Genomic DNA, 21,530 nt, shown 5'->3' on the forward strand with positions numbered 1-21,530 from the left:
CCAGTTGAACGATTTCAAAGTAATGGTGGGTTTACACAGACAGATTTGTCTGACAGATATCTGACAGATTACAAAGGCTAAAGCCAAAAATGGATTTGCAAAGAGGAGTAATCTCAGTCTTTCCTTTATGACCCGTTCCCTGTTTATAGTTTGTTACTGACTTTGGGTTTAATAATCTGTCAGAAATCTTTCAGATAAGTCTGTCTGTGTAAACACACCCTAACAATGTGTTTTTTATAACGATCAGCGTTTGGACGGAACGATATATTGTTTGAAAAAATTGTTATTGTGATAGTTTTAAGATCGTTTAAGCCTATCTCACACATAGGGTGAATCGTTGAAAGACTGTTTAGATGAAGCGATCTGCTTATTTTCAGTGAACAACCAACATTGTTTTGAGAATGTTGAAAGATCATATGAATAATTCATCGCTCATCGCTTGATCGTATGCAGGGTTTACACAAGACAATTATCGCTCACATGCGATCATTATTGCTAAAATTTTAATGATAATAGCTCCATGTAAAAGGACCATAAGACATTCCTAATTGAAACTGATATTGTAAGTCCCTTTTAAACCTTTAGGGGGACATTTATCAAGCCAAAAAGGGGGAAAATGCCCAAATGCGAATAAATTTATTTGCAAATGGCCGTTTTGGGAATAAATATTCGCATCTGGCCTGGTACGCCAGTGGCCGGGGAGGGGGTGTGGAGGGGCAGAACGGGGGGGGGGGGGGGGGGCGCAGACCCAGGGTCCGCTTAATTCATCATTTTTGCAGAAAAATTATCACGCACTGGTGCGCTCAGGATTTATGTAGAGGCAGTGCACCTCTACATAAATCTCCGTACTGTCGGAGCTGCGGGGACACTTTTAAGTCCAACGCAAAAAACGCCAGACTTAATAAATGTCCCCTTAGAGTTTATCGCAATGAAATCCGCTGCGATAATGATTACTATGTAACTCAATGGCTATGTATTTCCGCAGCAGCGTATAATGTGCATTTATTTGTACCATGCGGATTTTGTGCGGTAAATCTTCTGCAATACGGTACGTGTGAATGCACTCTTAAAGGGGTTATCCAGCGCTACAAAAACATGGCCACTTTCCCCCTACTGTTGTCTCCAGTTTGGGTGGGGTTTTGAAACTCAGTTCCATTGAAGTAAATGGAGCTTAATTGCAAACCGCTCCTGAACTGGAGACAACAGTAGGGGGAAAAGTGGCCATGTTTTTGTAGCGCTGGATAACCCCTTTAAACTTGTTTCTTCCTGTTCATCTCAGCACAGAATTCCATCGGACTTGATTAAAAGTAACATTTTATGTTTCTGACTTTCTGACAAAGCCAGACATTTGCAAATTAAAAGGGAAAGAAAAAACACTACTTAAGCCTTATCAAATATTTGCAACATTTATTTTAGACATTTGGGTGAAAGAAATGTCCACAAATCCCACAATCTTCAGTATGACTAGATGACAGGCATTGATATTCCTTAATGAGCATACTGTATGTCCCCAAGTTATAAACATTGTTACATCTAATATATTCACACAGTAGTTTTGCATTAAATAATTTCTCCAAGGTTTTGTTCACATTTTGTTTTTAGCCAGTGTTAGATTTATATGTCAGGAGTCTGTCCAGATGTATAGCTCAAATGGAAGGCTGCCTGCCATGTATCCTACTGCTTAGACATAAAATCGGATAAGACACCTATAGTTTTTCTCCAGTGACACTTGGGATATGCAGATAGATTGGGGCGTGGCTTATTGGGGGTGTGGATTAGCGGTGTGGCTTCTCAGCGGAGTGTCCAACCAAAGGTGTGTGATATAAAATGATATCACAGAAGATATCTCTGCTTGCTTACAGCGATATAGAAAAGGATAAGGGGGAAGAGAGGAGGATAATCAGTTATGTGGAGAGAGAAGATAACTTTTCTTAGATATACAATTTTTCCAGGCATGTTTAAATTCTGTTATTGTAGATTTACCAACCACCTCTGTTGGTTTGTTCCAAGCATCTACTACTCTTTCAGCAAACTAATATTTTCTCCCATTGCTTCTGATTTCCCCCCAAGTAATCTCTCACTATGTCCTTTTGTTCTTGAGTTCATTTTTTTTCTAAAACCAATTCCCTCCTAAACTTTATTTAGTCCTTTAACATAGTTAAAGGTTTTCAGACTATACAGATTAAAATCCTTAATTCTTTCCTGACATGTTTTATGCCTGACACCCGCCACCATTTTTGTAGCCCATCTTTGAACCTGTTCTATTGTCTTTGGACCCATTCTATTACTGGAAGACTTGAGTGTTAAAATAAAGTGGTACCTCCATTCTAAAACACCTCAGTGTTAGAAAAATTTGGTTTTTGAATCACAATTTTCCCCAAAGTTTTGTTTGGTACTCGAATGAGGAATCCCCTCATTATAAACTTCTGTACTGTTGCTGCTGAGCCTACTTAGTTTGCCTGTCAGGCAGTGGTTAAATTGTGAAGCCTTGCACAGAATCCCCTCTTAACCCCCTAGGAGGAGCAGGACATCAAAAAGATGGGTGTTGTGCTCCTCTGTAGAAAGGATTCTCTTAGGGCCCTATTCCACGGGCCCGATCAACAGTGTAAATTAGCGCCGATCTGCTAGATTGGTGCTCGTTTACTGGGCCTATTCCACGGCCCGATGATCGTTTAGCGTGGGCTGCAGGGACATCGTTACTGATGTCCTTGCAGCCCTTGCAGCATACATTACTTAGCAGGACTTCTCCTCCGCTCCGTCTTCCTCCCCGGGTCCCGCTATGCAGCATCAACTCTGGAGGGGCCTGACTGAGCTGTCAGACCGCTCAGCCAATCACTGGCCGCGATGGTCCCGGCCTGTGATTGGCTGAGAGGTCTGACAGCTCAGTCAGGCCGCTCCGGAGCTGCTGCTGCACGTGGGACCCGGGGAGGAAGACGGAGCGGAGGAGAAGCCCTGCTAGGTAATGTATGGTGCTTGAATCGTCGGTCGCTCGCCGCGCATCACTAGTCCACGATGATGCGCGGTGGGTGACCAATGATTTTAGGTTTGGGCCTAAATAAACGATCGGCTGATCGTTTTCTCTATTCCGCTGAGCGATAATCAGCCGACTCGGGCCGATTCTGCAGATTATTGCTCCGTGGAATAAGCCCTTTATTCTGACTGGGTCCAGTCTGTGTATTCATGTGCACAGCAGCCTCTAGTGATGGTCACATCATCTTGTAGTCAGATTCATTGCATACATTTTACATGACATTTTGTGTAAAATTTACTGGTGATATATTTGTGTTGCTTCTTTGTTTAACTAATATTTAAAAAAAAACAAAAAAACAATGATTTTTCTTTATTTAGGGAGACAAAGGACTGTCTGGTCTCAAAGGAGAAAAGGTAAAAATAAAGCTGAATGAAAGTATAGTGAGTAGAGAACTTATATTAGTGAATCCTATGTCCTGTGTATCTACCAAGGTGACTCTGAATAATAGCACAATGAGCAGAAGAACAGTGGTGTAACAGCACCATATAATGCAGTGCTTCTTAAACTGTGAAGCGGGCCTCACCAGTGAGGCGCCCCCTAGTTGTTGGTGAGGCCCAGCAGGGGAGTTAGTTTTCACAAAGTAACTATGATCTGCACAGTCCTTTTGCTATTTGCAAAAATCTTCATTTTAGTAACATTATTCATTTATTTTGTACTCACTTTATTAGTATATAGAGCTTAGGAGACAGTGAAAGGTAGCCCTATAATTATTTTCAGCTTTTAAATGGACTTTCACCACAGATAGTGAGGCCCAGGCACCCTCTTGGTCAGTCTGGTGAGGCCCAGGCATTGCCTTGGTCTGTTGGGTGAGGCTCCAGTAGAAAAAGTTTGAGAAGCGCTGATATAATGTACACTGTTTCCTTTTTTTTTTTTTTTTTAGCAAACAGTTGACTAGCGGCAGAATACATCACTGCATTAGTCTTTATATAATAGATTTTATTTCTCTTATGCAGGGTGACCCTATGAGCTTATATGGAACTCCAGGGCTTAAAGGAAGCAAAGGAGAATCGGTAAATATTTTGTGTCCTTTAATTGATTACCCATAGTCGTATGCAGGCAGACACAGAGGTGGTGGTTGATAGGAGGAGATAGTTTGGCAAACCCTGGGCTTTTTAGAAAGTTATATAGATTTATTATTTATTTCTATTTAAAAATTGCAAGTTTTTCCATACTTATCAGCTGCTGTATGGAAATGCTGTTTTCTTTTCAGTCTGTCACAGTGCTGACATCTCTGTCCAAGACAGGAACTGTCCAGAGCAGCAAATCTCCATAGAAAACCTCTCCTGCTCTGGACAATTCCTGTCTCGGACAGAAGTGTCAGCAGAGAGCACTGTGTCAGTGCTGAAAATAAAAAATTTCCTGCAGGACATACATCAGCTGATAAGTACTGGAAAACTTGAGATTTTCAAATAGAAGCATATTACAAATCTATATAACTTTTTGAAACCAGTTTAATTGAAAGAAAAATAATTTTGCTGGACAACCCCTTCATGTCATGTGACTGGTTCTTGTTTACATGGCCAAGTCACACGAACAATTGTTGCGTTCATGCGGCCATTAACATTAATTGTTATCGGCCACACATCTCCTGTTTACACAAATAATTTTACTGCCACACAAAAGATTCGATCAGCCGACGAGAAAGCAATTTTCCACTCATTGGCTAATTACTGTCACTTTTCCAAAGGCCAATTATTGGCTAATCGAGGAATGCTTCTTGCCAATATAAAAGGGCCTTAAGTTGCTTCATTTTTTGTTTTAGCAACTTTGGACATTAAAAAATATGGTTGTGAAGGTAAAAATATAATGAATAAATGTAAAAATAAGTTTTGTATTTTTTTAACAATATTTATATAAAATAGGCTTGTTTCAGTACTACATTAGCTAAGGTACTAATCGAGTTACTTGTGTAATATTTATATCAAAGAAAGAACACTTAAAATATAAATGCACACTTTTTGTAGGGTGCTAGGGGACATCCAGGTTTTGATGGAGATAAAGGCGAGAAAGGAGAAGACGGACCACCAGGAGAAAAGGTATATGTGCTTTATTTACTATTCTGCACTATAATGTGATATTGTTTTCCTGGCCAGGGTCTGATCAGCCTTACAATGGTATCTTAGGTGTAAGTAAGGCTAGGTTCATGCTTTGTATTTACATACATTCAAGGCTATGTTCACACAACCTATATTTTCTTAAAACTACGGGCGTTGTACAACGGGCGTGATTTTTACGGAAATATACGTGTCATTGCTGCCTAGCAATCCCGGCCGGAGTGTATACACATAGTATATGCTCCGCTTGGATCTCTCGCGGCTCCGCAAACAACTGACATGTCAGTTTTCTGCGGCTACTATTCATTGAATAGCGGCCGCAGAAAACCATGTCAGTGCACATTATGGAGCGAGCGGATGCGGCCGCTCACTCCATTGTGTGCAGTGGAGAGTTCTGATGCGGGTGCACAGGAACACTGCAGCCGGAAAGATCATCCGACCGGTACTGCATTACCAGCTGGGATGTTCATTTCAGAGAACGGCAGTTCCGTGACCCTTCCGTTTAGTGATCACGGAATGGCCGGTCTTTTACGTTGTGTAAACATAGCCTAGGAATGTTTAATTTTATCATACAGAAAAACATGGTCAACCACATCTTTGTGTACAATAGAAATGTTTTTTAACCTCTTAATGACCACTGATACACCTTTTCACACTGGTCATTAAGGATCCTTATTCTAGCTTGCCACCTTTTTACGGTGGGCCTAAAATAAGGGATAGCGGGGGCCCCCCATGCTGCGATGCTCTATCTGTCAGGAACAGAGAAACCTCAGTTCCTGATAGATTAACTCTACATGCGGCGGTCACAATCATATAAAGAGACTGGAGCAGTGCACTCACCAGTCGGCCGGGATCTCTGCTGGATGGTTCTCCATGGCAGCTGGTGGGCCTTGTGAAGGCCTCCAGGGCTGTTATAGATGCCTGTGTAGCCCTCTTGGCTCATTGCTTGTCGGCACATTGCTGAATATACAATTTAATACACTGCACTAAATGACTAGTGCAGTGTATTACAGCAGTGATCTAATGATCATTGTAATATTCCCCTTGTGGGACATGAAAAAAAGTAAAACAAAAAATATATAAAGTACATAAAAATAAAAGTAATAAAACCCCCACATTCAATAGAAATTACTTTTTCCCTTTCCCTTCCCCTATTCTATATAAAACATAAAAAAGCAATATATACATATTAGATATCCTTAAGTCTGTAACAACCTGAACAAAAACATTATTTTATTATTAATCCTGAACCGTGAACAATAAAAAAAGATTTAAAAAAAGCTGAGATTCTTGTATTTTGTTAGCATGCCCTCCAAAAAATAAAAAAGTCAAACATATTTCAAAATGGTGCCGATAAAAAGTACATTATTATAAAAAGTACATTATAAGGCTATGCTCACACTACGGAAACTTACGGTCGTAATTTTTCACGGCCGAGGATTTGCGTTCGCACATACGGTCGTATGTCCGATCGCACTTCTGACCGTAAGTGCTAGCCATGAACATACGGACGTTGTTTAATGTGGATTCCTAGCATGATTTCAAGCGGGCTGACACAGGTCGTTTACTTTAAATATAGCGCCCAGTATAAAATCCGACCGTAAGTTTGTACGTAGTGTGTACTTTCCGGCCGTAGTTCCGTTGCATTACATTCATATCAGTGAACCTCAAACTTACGTTTGTATTTTTGCGGTCGTAAATACGACCGTAAGTTTACGCAGTGTGAACATCGCCTTATAATATAAGTCAATGGAAAACAGATTTTGCAGTATGGCATTCAACAGCATCCGTTTTTGCTTTATTTTTTCCCTTTAAAGTGTGAACCTAGCCTTAGGCTAACTGTACTCTTCATTCTCAATACACATTTCAACAATGTAGCTGAATTTAATACAATACCATATTATGGTCGAGAAAAAACATAAATAGTTTTCCTGCCATATTGACTTTCATTGAGACAGAAGGCAATTTTCCTAATATTAGGTGAAAAAAAGTTACATGGCTTCTACTCCTGACTCATCTCCAGTAATCTAATGCTCAGAACATGTTCCAGACCTATGTAGTTGTAAGCCTCCAGTATAAAGGTACATTGTCATATAGCTCACTTGTAACTTTGACGGTAATACATGTAATGAATTTGTGGAAAACATCTTCCAACAATGGTCATTTATATGTTTTATAGAAATATATTTGGGTAAATGCTGAAATTTGTGGCATTGTTGTGAGACCCAGCTTTACATTGTAATAGTTAGGATATTTATTACTCACAAAATACTTTTAATATTATTCCTTATTATGATATAACATATGATTTCTAATGTTATTAAATGTATCATTGATTCTTCACAGGGTGCAAAGGGTGATGCTGGCTCTAAAGGATCTATGGGACTATTTGGTGCAAGGGGACCAGTGGGACAGAAGGTATAAAGAATGATTAATAATGATGATATAACATTGAACATAGCAAATAGGAAAAATAAGCCAACTTTTTTTAAATTATATTTTCATTTAAAGGGAATTTGTTGGTGCAATCTTCATTCTAATAAATTATCTAAATAGCACAAACTCCATACCCATCCCTTCACAAACTGTCTTAAAAAAACTACCAATGGTTTTAGAATCTTTGTTATAACTGTTCCTTCGATATGAAGCTATAGTCCTTGAAATTGCTTTTACAGGAACTCCCTAACATGCTTTCATTACCAAAAATGTCCTATATTCATCTCTCTGGTGCAACCTTTCCTTCAAGAATTATTCAGTGTGCTTCAAAAGTATGTCAACACCTGGATACAAGGAAAACTGGACGAGTTGCATGTATAATTTGTACTTAAATGAGAATTTAATGAGGAATCTAAATGTGGTCATATGAACCAGAAATCCGGTGGGTTCGCTCATCTCTAATACTCACCTAAGTTATTATTGCCACATAAAGGATGCCATTCCTGACCACTGCTTTCCAGTTATTAAAGGAGAAGACCCACAAACACTAAAATCGGCAGGCAGGCGAGGGGGGATGAATGGGGTAGTGGAGAAAATAATAAACAAGTAAACTCGCCCCTCCTCATGCCCTGTAGGACGTTGACATGACGTTGCTGCTGAACGTACCCATTTTCCAACTGAAGATGACAGCCAGTGGCGGTAAACAAGGCCTGGGATGGCACAAAGGAGCCATAGGGACAGGGGAGATCACTAGTTTGTTCACTTGTATTTTCTTACTCACCCCCACCTGCCTGCCGATTTTAGTGTTTCTGGGACTTCCTCTTTCAAAGGCAACTCCAGTGATTCCCCCCCCCCCCCCAGCAATTAAATCCCATTACAAAGTTATATAACTTTGTAATGTGCTTAAGTGGGCTGTCCGGGATTTGTCAATATACTAGCATTGCACTGACCTCTGTGGGTGTAGCATATTCTACATACACTTCTATTTTTTATTTAGAGCGCTTACTGTGTTCTCAGGCTCAGTCACATGACCGCTCTGCCTCTGTTTTCTTTACTTCCTGTGTTGTCACGTTCCCTTTCTTTTTCCTGTTCCTACCAGTGAAGGACCAGTGAATCATCAGGTGGGCGGGGTTATGCATCCACATTTTTTTAGCCACACCCCTAACATCTAACTAACATCTGAGCCCAGAAGACACTGTAGCAGTAAGGACAGTATGACAGACTACAATCTCTGTACAGCACTGCAGCATAGGTTTGCAGCTATAAACAGTAAATAAAGGAACTATGGAAGTGATCTATTAAAACTTGTGCAGAGGAACAGGGAAGCAATTGCCCATAGCAACCAGTCAGATTCTAGGTTTCATTTTTAAGGCCTTTTTTTTTTAAAATGAAAGAAGCAATCTGATTGGTCGCTATGGGTAACTGCTCCCCTGCACAGGCTTTGCTAAATATTGTTATTATTGCACTGTAAAGATGTGAGTGTTAGGTCAGTGCTGCTGCTGCTGTGTGTAATTTGGAGAGGAGAGAGGCTGATGCTGTATGTAATATGGAGAGGAGAGAGGCTGCTGCTGTGTGTAATATGGAGAGGAGAGAGGCTGCTGCTGCGTGTAATAGGGAGAGAAGAGAGGCTGCTGCTGCTGTGTAGTATGGAGAGGAGAGAGGCTGCTGCTGTGTGTAATATGGAGAGGAGAGAGGCTGCTGCTGTGTGTAATATGGAGAGGAGAGAGGCTGCTGCTGTGTGTAATATGGAGAGGAGAGAGGCTGCTGCTGTGTGTAATAGGGAGAGGAAAGAGGCTGCTGCTGTGTGTAATATGGAGAGGAGAGAGGCTGCTGTGTGTAATATGGAGAGGAGAGAGGCTGCTGCTGTGTGTGATATGGAAAGGAGAGAGGCTGCTGCTGTGTGTAATATGGAGAGGAGAGAGGCTGCTGCTGTGTGTAATATGGAGAGGAGAGGCTGCTGCTGTGTGTAATATGGAGAGGAGAGAGGCTGCTGCTATGTGTAATATGGTGAGGAGAGAGGCTGCTGCTCTGTGTAATATGGAGAGGAGAGAGGCTGCTGCTGTGTGTAATATGGAGAGGAGAGAGGCTGCTGCTGTGTGTAATATGGAGAGGAGAGAGGCTGCTGCTGTGTGTAATATGGAGAGGAGACAGGCTGCTGCTGTGTGTAATATGGAGAGGAGAGAGGCGACTGCTGCTGTGTGTAATATGGAGAGGAGAGAGGCTGTTGCTGTGTGTAATATGGAGAGGAGAGAGGCTGCTGCTATGTGTAATACGGAGAGGAGAGAGGCTGCTGTGTGATATGGAGAGGAGAGATGCTGCTGCTGTGTGTAATATGGAGAGGAGAGAGGCTGCTGCTGTGTGTAATATGGAGAGGAGAGAGGCTGCTGCTATGTGTAATATGGAGAGGAGAGAGGCTGCTGCTGTGTGTAATATGGAGAGGAGAGAGGCTGCTGCTATGTGTAATATGGAGAGGAGAGAGGCTGCTGCTGTGTGTGATATGGAGAGGAGAGAGGCTGCTGCTGCTGCTGTGTGTAATATGGAGAGGAGAGAGGCTGCTGCTGTGTGTAATATGGAGAGGAGAGAGGCTGCTGCTGTGTGTAATATGGAGAGGAGAGGCTGCTGCTGTGTTTAATATGGAGAGGAGAGAGGCTGCTGCTATGTGTAATATGGAGAGGAGAGAGGCTGCTGCTATGTGTAATATGGAGAGGAGAGAGGCTGCTGCTATGTGTAATATGGAGAGGAGAGAGGCTGCTGCTGTGTGTAATATGGAGAGGAGAGAGGCTGCTGCTGTGTGTAATATGGAGAGGAGAGAGGCTGCTGCTATGTGTAATATGGAGAGGAGAGAGCCTGCTGCTGTGTGTAATATGGAGAGGAGAGAGGCTGCTGCTGTGTGTAATATGGAGAGGAGAGAGGCTGCTGCTGTGTGTAATATGAAGAGGAGAGAGGCTGCTGCTGTGTGTGATATGGAGAGGAGGCTGCTGCTGTGTGTAATATGGAGAGGAGAGAGGCGGCTGCTGCTGTGTGTAATATGGAGAGGAGAGAGGCTGTTGCTGTGTGTAATATGGAGAGGAAAGAGGCTGCTGCTATGTGTAATATGGAGAGGAGAGAGGCTGCTGCTGTGTAATATGGAGAGGAGAGAGGCTGCTGTGTGATATGGAGAGGAGAGAGGCTGCTGCTGTGTGTAATGTAATATGGAGAGGAGAGAGGCTGCTGCTGTGTGTAATATGGAGAGGAGAGAGTCTGCTGCTGTGTGAAATATGGAGAGGAGAGAGGCTGCTGCTATGTGTAATATGGAGAGGAGAGAGGCTGCTGCTGTGTAATATGGAGAGGAGAGAGGCTGCTGTGTGATATGGAGAGGAGAGAGGCTGCTGCTGTGTAATATGGAGAGGAGAGAGGCTGCTGCTGTGTGTAATATGGCGAGGAGAGAGGCTGCTGCTGTGTGTAATATAGAGAGGATAGAGGCTGTTGCTGTGTGTAATATGGAGAGGAGAGAGGCTGCTGCTGTGTGTAATATGGTGAGGAGAGAGGCTGCTGCTGTGTAATATGGAGAGGAGAGAGGCTGCTGCTGTGTGTAATATGGCGAGGAGAGAGGCTGCTGCTGTGTGTAATATAGAGAGGATAGAGGCTGCTGCTGTGTGTAATATGGAGAGGAGAGAGGCTGCTGCTGTGTGTAATATGCAGAGGAGAGAGGCTGCTGCTGTGTGTAATATGGAGAGGAGAGAGGCTGCTGCTGTGTGTAATATGGAGAGGAGAGAGGCTGCTGCTATATGTAATATGGAGAGGAGAGAGGCTGCTGCTGCTGTGTGTAATATGGAGAGGAGAGAGGCTGCTGCTGTGTGTAATATGGAGAGGAGAGAGGCTGATGCTGTATGTAATATGGAGAGGAGAGCGGCTGCTGCTATGTGTAATAGGGAGAGGAGAGAGGCTGCTGCTGTGTGTAATATGGAGAGGAGAGAGGCTGCTGCTGTGTGTAATATGGTGTGGAGAGAGGCTGCCGTGTGTAATATGGTGAGGAGAGAGGCTGCTGCTGTGTGTAATATGGAGAGAGGCTGCTGCTGTGTGTAATATGGAGAGGAGAGAGGCTGCTGCTGTGTGTAATAGGGAGAGGAGAGAGGCTGCTGCTGTGTGTAATAGGGAGAGGAGAGAGGCTGCTGCTGTGTGTAATATGGTGAGGAGAGAGGCTGCTGCTGTGTGTAATATGGTGAGGAGAGAGGCTGCTGCTGTGTGTAATATGGTGAGGAGAGAGGCTGCTGCTGTGTGTAATATGGTGAGGAGAGAGGCTGCTGCTGTGTGTGATATGGTGAGGAGAGAGGCTGCTGCTGTGTGTAATATGGTGAGGAGAGAGGCTGCTGCTGTGTGTAATATGGTGAGGAGAGAGGCTGCTGCTGTGTGTAATATGGTGAGGAGAGAGGCTGCTGCTTTGTGTAAAGTGGAGAGGAGAGAGGCTGCTGCTGTGTGTAATATGGAGAGGAGAGAGGCTGATGCTGTGTGTAATAGGGAGAGGAGAGAGGCTGCTGCTGTGTGTAATAGGGAGAGGAGAGAGGCTGCTGCTGTGTGTAATAGGGAGAGGAGAGAGGCTGCTGCTGTGTGTAATAGGGAGAGGAGAGAGGCTGCTGCTGTGTGTAATATGGAGAGGAGAGAGGCTGCTGCTGTGTGAAATAGGGTGAGGAGAGAGGCTGCTGCTGTGTGTAATATGGTGAGGAGAGAGGCTGCTGCTGTGTGTAATATAGAGAGGAGAGAGGCTGCTGCTGTGTGTAATATGGAGAGGAGAGAGGCTGCTGCTGTGTGTAATAGGGAGAGGAGAGAGGCTGCTGCTGTGTGTAATAGGGAGAGGAGAGAGGCTGCTGCTGTGTGTAATAGGGAGAGGAGAGAGGCTGCTGCTGTGTGTAATATGAAGAGGAGAGAGGCTACTGCTGTGTGTAATATGGAGAGGAGAGAGGCTGCTGCTGCTGTGTGTAATATGGAGAGGAGAGAGGCTGCTGCTGCTGTGTGTAATATGGAGAGGAGAGAGGCTGCTGCTGTGTGTAATATGGAGAGGAGAGAGGCTGCTGCTGTGTGTAATATGGAGAGGAGAGAGGCTGCTGCTGTGTGTAATATGGAGAGGAGAGAGGCTGCTGCTGTGTGTAATATGGAGAGGAGAGAGGCTGCTGCTGCTGTGTGTAATATGGAGAGAGAGGCTGCTGCTGTGTGTAATAGGGAGAGGAGAGAGGCTGCTGCTGTGTGTAATATGGAGAGGAGAGAGGCTGCTGTGTAATAGGGAGAGGAGAGAGGCTGCTGCTGTGTGTAATATGGAGAGGAGAGAGGCTGCTGCTGTGTGTGATATGGAGAGGAGAGAGGCTGCTGCTGTGTGTGATATGGAGAGGAGAGAGGCTGTTGCTATGTGTAATATGGAGAGGAGAGAGGCTGCTGCTGTGTGTAATATGGAGAGGAGAGAGGCTACTGCTGTGTGTAATATGGAGAGGAGAGAGGCTGCTGCTGTGTGTAATATGGAGAGGAGAGAGGCTGCTGCTGTGTGTAATATAGAGAGAAGAGAGGCTGCTGTTGTGTGTAATATGGAGAGGAGAGAGGCTGCTGCTGTGTGTAATATGGAGAGGAGAGAGGCTGCTGCTGTGTGTAATTATGGAGAGAAGAGAGGCTGCTGCTGTGTGTAATATGGAGAGGAGAGAGGCTGCTGCTGTGTGTAATATGGAGAGGAGAGAGGCTGCTGCTGCTATGTGTAATATGGAGAGGAGAGAGGCTGCTGCTGTGTGTAATATGGAGAGGAGAGAGGCTGCTGTGTGTAATATGGAGAGGAGAGAGGCTGCTGCTGTGTGTAATATGGAGAGGAGAGAGGCTGCTGCTGTGTGTAATATGGAGAGGAGAGAGGCTGCTGCTGTGTGTAATATGGAGAGGAGAGAGGCTGCTGCTGCTATGTGTAATATGGAGAGGAGAGAGGCTGCTGCTGTGTGTAATATGGAGAGGAGAGAGGCTGCTGTGTGTAATATGGAGAGGAGAGAGGCTGCTGCTGTGTAATAGGGAGAGGAGAGAGGCTGCTGCTGTGTGTAATATGGAGAGGAGAGAGGCTGCTGCTGTGTGTAATATGGAGAGGAGAGAGGCTGCTGCTGTGTAATATGGAGAGGAGAGAGGCTGCTGCTGTGTGTAATATGGAGAGGAGAGAGGCTGCTGCTGTGTGTAATATGGAGAGGAGAGAGGCTACTGCTGTGTGTAATATGGAGAGGAGAGATGCTAATTCCCCTCATGGCAGTCACCATTCTATTTCTTGCTGAAATAACAGAATCCTGGCTCATTAAAACCACATCCACCTGTAGGATGGCTACTGTAGTGTATATGTAATCCAGGACTACACCTCCTATCATGTACAGGTGGGCTGGGGTTTGTAGTACTACAGCAGATAAAAGAGTGAAAAAAAATAGTTGATAACATAAGTAATTGGCAGATACTGAACCACCATGCTGCTCAAAAGACACTTGTAGTAATACAGAAATTTTCTGCCTGTGGGTGGAGCTATATTCAGAGGGGAGGGGGTGGAGCTATAGGCTTGCAGAGCTTTGATGTCACTGCTGACCCCTGTGACCTGGAATTTCTTTATGTAAACAAACACCAGTCCAAAAAGCAGCAACAGAGGAGGATGGAGGCCCAGGGCCACAGAGGCGAAAAAAGGTTAGAGAAAACCACTAAGGAAAAGGGACAGATTACTAATTATTCACATTTCCAATAAGAAAAAAATGTTGAACAACCTCTTTAAATTACCCTTCTGCCCCCCTTCCCTATTAACCCCCATCTCTACACCCCCCCTTTCCCAGAAGTATTAAAACACATACGTACTTGATCCCTGACAAAAGCTCCAGAGACCCGCGAACGGAGATTTAAATGGAGACAGACGCAGGAGTTAGGGGAGTGTAATAAATGTATTTGTGTCTGTTTTATTTCTTTTGTGCTGAGTGCCGGAGTTGTCCTTTAAGCTATCTCCATACATTTAGACCACACTGTATTTCAATCTTGTTTTTTCAATAATCTTGAATTTGTAGTGTTCAGCCTCTTATAATATTTTGATGTGTTATTTGGATGGCAAATGTTTTGAAACAACTGAATTACTTGCTTGCTAGATTTAATCAATTGTATTTTATACAAGCAAATTTTGTAGCCATTTATACAGTGTATTTCTGTTTTCTCATGAAAGGGTGAACCTGGAGAACCTGGGCTTCCTGGAATCGCAGTAAGCAGTCATACTGATTTGTTTCTGTTTAGTTCAGTTGATACAAGTAGGAGCATTTGGTTTGTCCTGTTCCAGCATAGTAAGTAATATAGTAGTAGTAATATAAAAATAATTATTAACGTATCCCCTCTCCTAAAGCCAGGAATGGATTTGAATTTTTAAAAAAAAAGAAATCTCAGTCTTTCCTTTTTTACCTGTTCTGTGTTTATAGTCAAAAATCTATCAGATAATCTGTCAGTGTAATAGGGCCCTTATATCAGAACTTGTTTATTGAATGATGACAAGCAGTATATATATCTTCAGGGTGTGCATTCTTCCACTGAGGCTTGTGTCATTCTTTCGTTGGCTGAGTTCCAAAAAGAGTTACTTGCATAAGCACTAGTGCTTACTTGTGTAAGCTTTAAAGGGGTTATCCACCTAAGAGCGAAAAAATGAAATGGTAGCTGTTCTTACTCACCAAGTCCCCCTGAGTATTTTGAGCCATTTCCTGTCAGATAACCCCCTGTGTAATAAAGAGAACGATTAGCCAAGGGGCCAGGCATCGGCTGATCGTTATCTTTAAAAAACTAATGACAGTGTCATCAGTAAAAACTGATGACAGAGTAAAGCAAATAATAAACATTATACTTACCTCTCAAAATAGCCCAATCAGCCAGTTAGTGACTGCAGGGAAGAAGGGAAAAGTGTAGAATCCTGGCAGGGGTCCCGAATCAGGATAGGGTACTGTAAGGGCACGGGGACCAGTAGGTATAGGTCCTTTATTATGTTCCCCCCACCCCGCCAGACTTCTTTAACCCCTAGGCGACCTAGGACGTACCGGTACATCCTGGAAGTCTGTCCCCAGACGACCCTGGACGTACCGGTACGTCCTGAGCTATGAAGCGCGCTCCGGAGCAGAGCGCGCTTCATAGCAGGTGGTGGCCGGCTGCAGTCAGCAGCCGGGACCTCACCGGTAATGACACGCTGCAGCGTGGCCGCAGCGTTTAAGTGTAAGTGACAGGGGGACCCCCGGAGGTCTCTCACCTGCCTCTGTGCAGTCCGATCGGCGCTCTTGTCACTGAGCCTGCGCAGGCAGGCTCAATGAGCAGATTGCCGATAACACTGATCAATGCTATGCCTGTGGCATAGCAATCATCAGTGTCTAAAATAAAAGTACTGTATGTACAAGTCCCCCAAAGGGACTTAAAATGTATTAAAAAAAAAGTTAAAAACACCAACACACTGCCCCAAAACCCCTCCCCCAATAAAAGTTTAAATCACCCCCCATTTCCCATTATATAAATAAAACATATAAAAATAAATAAATAAACATATAATATACCTTAGCGTGCGTAATTGTCCGATCTATTAAACTATAACAAGCGTCATTGCGAACGGTGAACGGTGTAAACGAAAAGAGGGGAAAAAAGTGCGCGGATTACCGATTTTGTTACATTATATATATAAAAAAAAATTAATAAAAAGTGATCAAAATGCCCGATCTTCACAAATATGGTATTATTAAAAACTAGAGCTCATGGCGTAAAAAATGACACCCCATACAGCCCCATAGGTAAAAAACTAAAACCGTTAAAAGCGTCACAATAGGCCCATTTTATTAATATTTAATTGCCAAAAAAAAGGATTTCATAAAAAAAAAATATATATATAACATTAGAGAATCTGTGTAAACCTGCATATGGTTGTGTTCGGACTGACCTATAGAATAATTGTATCATGTCGCTTTTACCGTATAGTGCATTACGTAGACACAGGAACCCCCCAAATGTTACCATATTGCATTCTTTTTTACGATTTCACCTATTTATTTCTTTATAAATAATATATTTGGGGTTCCATCATACATTTTATGGTAAAATGAAAGACGCCATTACACAGTATAACTATTCCTGTAACAAATAAGCCCTTACATGGCCTTGTAGATAGAAAACTGAAAGTGCTAGAGCTCTTAGAAGGGGAGGAGGGAAAAACAAAAGCGCAAAGATCAAAATTTGCGTGGTCCACTGGGTCATTTTGGGCCTGGTCCTCAAAGGGTTAAAGAGGTTGTCAGCGAAAAAAATTTCTTTCAAATCAACTGGTGTCAGAAAGTTATATAGATTTGTAATTTGCTTCTATTTAAAAATATCCAGTCTTCCCATACTTCCCATAAACTGTTGTATGTCCTGCAGGAAGTGTTGTTTATTTACATTCAGAAACAGTGCTCTCTGCTGACATCTATGGCCCGAGTCAGGGACTGTCCAGAGCAGCAGCAAATCCCCATGGAAAACCTCTCCTGCTCAGAACAGTTCCTGTCTCGGCCAGAGATGTCAGCAGAGAGCACTGTTTCTGAATGTAAATAAACAACACTTCCTGCAGGATATATAGTAGCTTATAAGTATGGGAAGATTTGAGATTTTTAAGTAGAAGTAAATTACAAATCTATATAACTTTTTGACACCACTTGATTTGAAAGGAAAAAAATTTTTGCTAGACAACCCAAAATTCATAAAAACGTGCTTTTGCTGCATACTTGTGACAGCTTTGCATGAAAAATTCTGATGCACGTGGAATCACCCTAATGGGCTATATTCTGCCTGAGTGCCTAGGGCAACAGGATCTAAATATGGCCCTGGCTAGGACAAGCAGTTGCCAAGGCTACTTACGGCAGATGATTTCTACAACGAAGAAGACATACATAGCATGAATGCTTTATAAAGAACCAGTTAGAAGTTACATGGTAAAAAGTAAAAGCGCTTTGTAATAGCGTAGGCTAAGTTAAAGGCTTACTCATCTGTTCTGAGAACGAGTACAAAAAAATCCCTTCTAATTCTAGTACTGTATAACAAGGGAATTACAACTATGATTTTTCCATTATTTCGAAGATATGTTTTTTTTTACGTCAATGCTTATGTTATTTCAATCTGTAATTGCCTTTCTGTAACGCTTTTAGCTGCTTTTATTGTCCTGTACTTTGCTTCTTTAAATCTCAGTGGAGATACTCATTCAAAATGCATTACAATAGCACCCTCATTCTACAAATGGCTGGAGCTATTTATGATTACCTGCATGGAACACACATTTTTTAATACATGAGGAAAGAAGAGAACATAACAGAAGACATGTTGTTATAAATTTACTTCATAAAGTATAACTTTTATTATTCTTAGTTCCATCACATGATACTCAAAGAAGGCTAAACTATTTACCACTACGCTAGTGCAGACTACAAAAGGCAAAAGAGGGACAAACTGACCCCCTGGAAATAGTGGCAGGCATGTGTAAGGGCCTTATTACACGTGACGATTATCGTGTGAAAAATCATTATATCATTGGAATTTAAACGATAATCGTCCCGTGTAATTGCAGGCAAAGATTGAAAAAATCTTTGTATGTCGTTGATCGTTGATTTAGATCTGAACCTAAAATTAATGCTAATCGTTACTGTAATTCCACATTCATTCGCTCAAGTTCTGCATTTTTTCACTAATCGTTTAGTGTTATTGCACATTGTCCATTGTTTTGCTGGGATCAAAAGGACTAAACGATCATAGTAACAATAGTAGTAACGATCGTAACTAACGACTATTATTCTGTGTAATATGGTGAATGATTTCAAGTTAACAATAAACCATCTCGTTTGCGATCGTTTATCGTTAGTCGTTAATAGTTAAAAATCGTTCTGTGTAATAGAACCCTAAAGGAAAGACATGTAAAAAAAAGGAGCAGGCTCATCCGTATACTCACCCATGACCATCGATTTTCCGCAGCGTAGCATTTTTTTGATGTTCCAACGCCATTCCGATCCTACTGGCACCTACGTCACATCCTTTCTGACCGCTTCAATTTCCCAGGGCTTTTGAACACCAGAAATCAGTGTCCTTAATACATTTCTATGAAAGCACTCTCATAGAGATTCAGTCTTTCCTTTATGACCTGTTCTCTGTTTATAGTCTGTTCCTGGCTTTGGCTTCAATAATCTGCCATCTCTCTGTGTAAACACAACCTAACAATGTCAGCAGTTTGGAACATGAATTCCAGCTGACAGAGACATTCTACCCCCTAAGCTCTGCCCTCCTTGTTCCTCAGTATGTCCCCCAATGCATATGAGTGGTGATTATATAATTTCTGCCTTGTCTAAGGGATAAAGAGAGCAGCAATGTAAATAGTTATAATCCCTCCAGCTTTCACTGTCTCTGATATTTGCTGTGTGCAGATTCTTTAGTGTAGCCCATGAGATGCAGCCTGACACTACTTTCCTGCATATAAGAGCTGACAAGAAAGACAGGCTGAGGCTGCCATTCAAACACTGGGCGTCTGCAATGTGAGGCCAGGAACTGAAGCTCCATGTTGCCGAAGTATTAATTGCTGGCTTTAGATAGCACTGAGGACAAGTGCATTGATGAGACCCCATTCCCTCTACCTCTGAAAATCCAGAGGCATCATGGGAAATGTAATATTCAGTAGGGGAGCCGCATCAGATAACACATAGCACATAGAACACATAAATGGTACATCAACAAACAAAGCATACACATTATTCTCTGTTTGCTTGCTTTCCCGACAGCAAAGAGTCTGCCAGAACTTGTCTACGTCAATATGCTATAAAATATGTTGGAGTACAGTTGATTTTATTCTTTCAAAACATATCATACATTCTCTGAAGACTTACAATTATTAATCAGAAGTTGCAGTACTTCTGAACAAGAAAGATCAGAGGGTTATTTTGAAGTATTGAAGAAATGACAGTATTGATCTTTAGTGACATCAGATATAAGTCTTTTCACTCCCGGACTTTTCATAATGTAATTTTATATAATTTTTTGCTCACGATGGCTATAATCAAATTTTATATACCCCGTTTTAGGTACATTTTGGCTGACATGGGGTTAACTGTGTCTTATTCCATTTGTTGATTTCTAGGCCCAGTGGGAGGTAAATTCTTGATTTTCTGAATGCTTGTAAATTTGAGCCGTTTCTTACCTTAGATATTTTTGTAAATAATGCAGCAATTTAGTTAGAAAGTGCTCGCAAAGTGGTAATGGATTATCAATATGGAAATCTTCTTTCTTCCCTTTTCTATAATCACATATTCATTGTCCTCTGAGAATCCATTTACAACAGCTGAAAGAAGTGCCTCTTATTCATCATCTTACAGAAACATGAACCACCTCCCCCATATTTATGTAATAGGTGTCTTGTCATAATATGCTAAGTTACCTCCATTACACATTGTACGTCCATCCAGAAGAAAAAGTTAACTTTCTCAACTGCATTTTGTTGTTTGATATAAAAAACCATTATGGCATTGCTAATGTGTAAATACATAGCTAATATGTGTTGAGAAATAGATAAGTCATTTTAAAGCTTGCAATTGAGGCTTGGAAAAGCTAGAACAAACAGGAATATTCTTAACTGAATGCATTAAGAAAAGATGGAAAGACAATTTCAATTGAGTAATGATGCTGGTACAATGGTAGAACAGCTGCCCCTTTTGGCTCATAAAGTCCTCTGCACAAAGGAAAACAGGCACTGTGTTTGATCTGATGAAGACACTAGCTCTGTGCCAAAATGCGTAGACTTGGAAGTCTGTCATAAGCATCTCCCTTATCCTGATATCTTCTGGTTTATGGGATATCCATACATCTTGCTTCAGCTTTTCTTCTAGTTCTATTTTTAAATTATCTTTATTAGGTATATAACAATAAACACACTAGCTCAATAAGAAATTACAAAGGTTCATTCACCAGGTACTTTTCTCTTGTGTGCACTATGCTTATTTCTGAAAGGAATGCTGAAACAACAAAAGAAAAGCTAAATGTAACGATATAGTATCTTAAAAAAAAAATTGAACTTGTTACCTGTATACTAAATACACCTGTCCACACATTTATGTCAATCACTCTCCAACCTTTCCACCATGGCCAAGAACAAAGAGCTGTCTAAGGACATCAGGGGAAAAACTGTGGACCTGCATAAGGCTGGGATGGGCTACAGGACAATAGGCAAGCAGCTTGGTAAAAAGGCAGCAAGTGTTGGAGCCATTATGACAAAATGAAAGAAATACAAAATGACTGTCAATCTTCCTCAGTCTTGGGCTCCATGTAAGATTTCACCTTGTAGGGTAAAGATGATTCTAAAAAAGGAATCAGCCAGTCAATTACCTAAAGAGAGCTCAGACCACACTCTCAAAGATTACCCTTAGTAACACACTACGTTGTCATTGACTAAAATCCTGCATGGTATGCAAGGTCCTGCTGCTCATGCTAGCACATGCCCAGGCCTGTTCGAAGTTGACCAATGATCAACTGGATGATCCTGATGAGGCATTGGAGAAGGTCATGTGGTCAGATGAGACCAAAATAAAACTTTTTGGTATCAACTCCACTTGCCATGTTTGGAGGGAGAAGAAGAATGAGTACAACCTCAGAGCATAGTTCTAACTGTGCAGCATGGGGTGGAAGCATCATACTTTGGGGATGCCTTTCTGCAAAGGGGACCAGACTTCTGCATCATATTGAAGGGAGGATGGATGGAGCCATGTATCTCAAGATTTTGACCAACAACCTCCTTCCCTCAGTAAGAGCATTAAAGATGGGTCACTGGGTCTTCCAGTATGACAATCACCTGAAACACTTAGCCAGGGCAAATACGAATTAGCTCTATAAGAAGCATTTCAAAGTCCTGGAGTCTCCTAGCCAATCTCCAGACCTGAACCCAATACAAAATCTTTGGAGGGATCTGATGTTGCCCAGCGACAGCCCCAAAACATGAAAGATCTGGAGAAGATCTGTATAAAGGAGTGGGACAAAATCCC

The 21,530-nt window shown here is 42.2% G+C and overlaps 1 protein-coding gene across 1 annotated transcript in view; it reads left to right on the forward strand.

Annotated features, from left to right (window-relative positions):
• Positions 1–21,530, forward strand: part of LOC138783311 (collagen alpha-1(VII) chain-like) — a 236,647-nt gene that overhangs the window by 165,542 nt on the left and 49,575 nt on the right. Inside the window, exons 84-88 of the mRNA XM_069957875.1 lie at positions 3,349–3,384; positions 3,985–4,041; positions 4,996–5,067; positions 7,432–7,503; positions 14,702–14,737. Coding sequence (XP_069813976.1) covers positions 3,349–3,384; positions 3,985–4,041; positions 4,996–5,067; positions 7,432–7,503; positions 14,702–14,737 — 273 coding nt within the window. The remainder of the gene's footprint in view (positions 1–3,348; positions 3,385–3,984; positions 4,042–4,995; positions 5,068–7,431; positions 7,504–14,701; positions 14,738–21,530) is intronic.

The sequence above is a fragment of the Dendropsophus ebraccatus genome, chromosome 1 (assembly GCF_027789765.1).
Source record: "Dendropsophus ebraccatus isolate aDenEbr1 chromosome 1, aDenEbr1.pat, whole genome shotgun sequence".
Taxonomy (NCBI): Eukaryota; Metazoa; Chordata; class Amphibia; order Anura; family Hylidae; genus Dendropsophus; species Dendropsophus ebraccatus.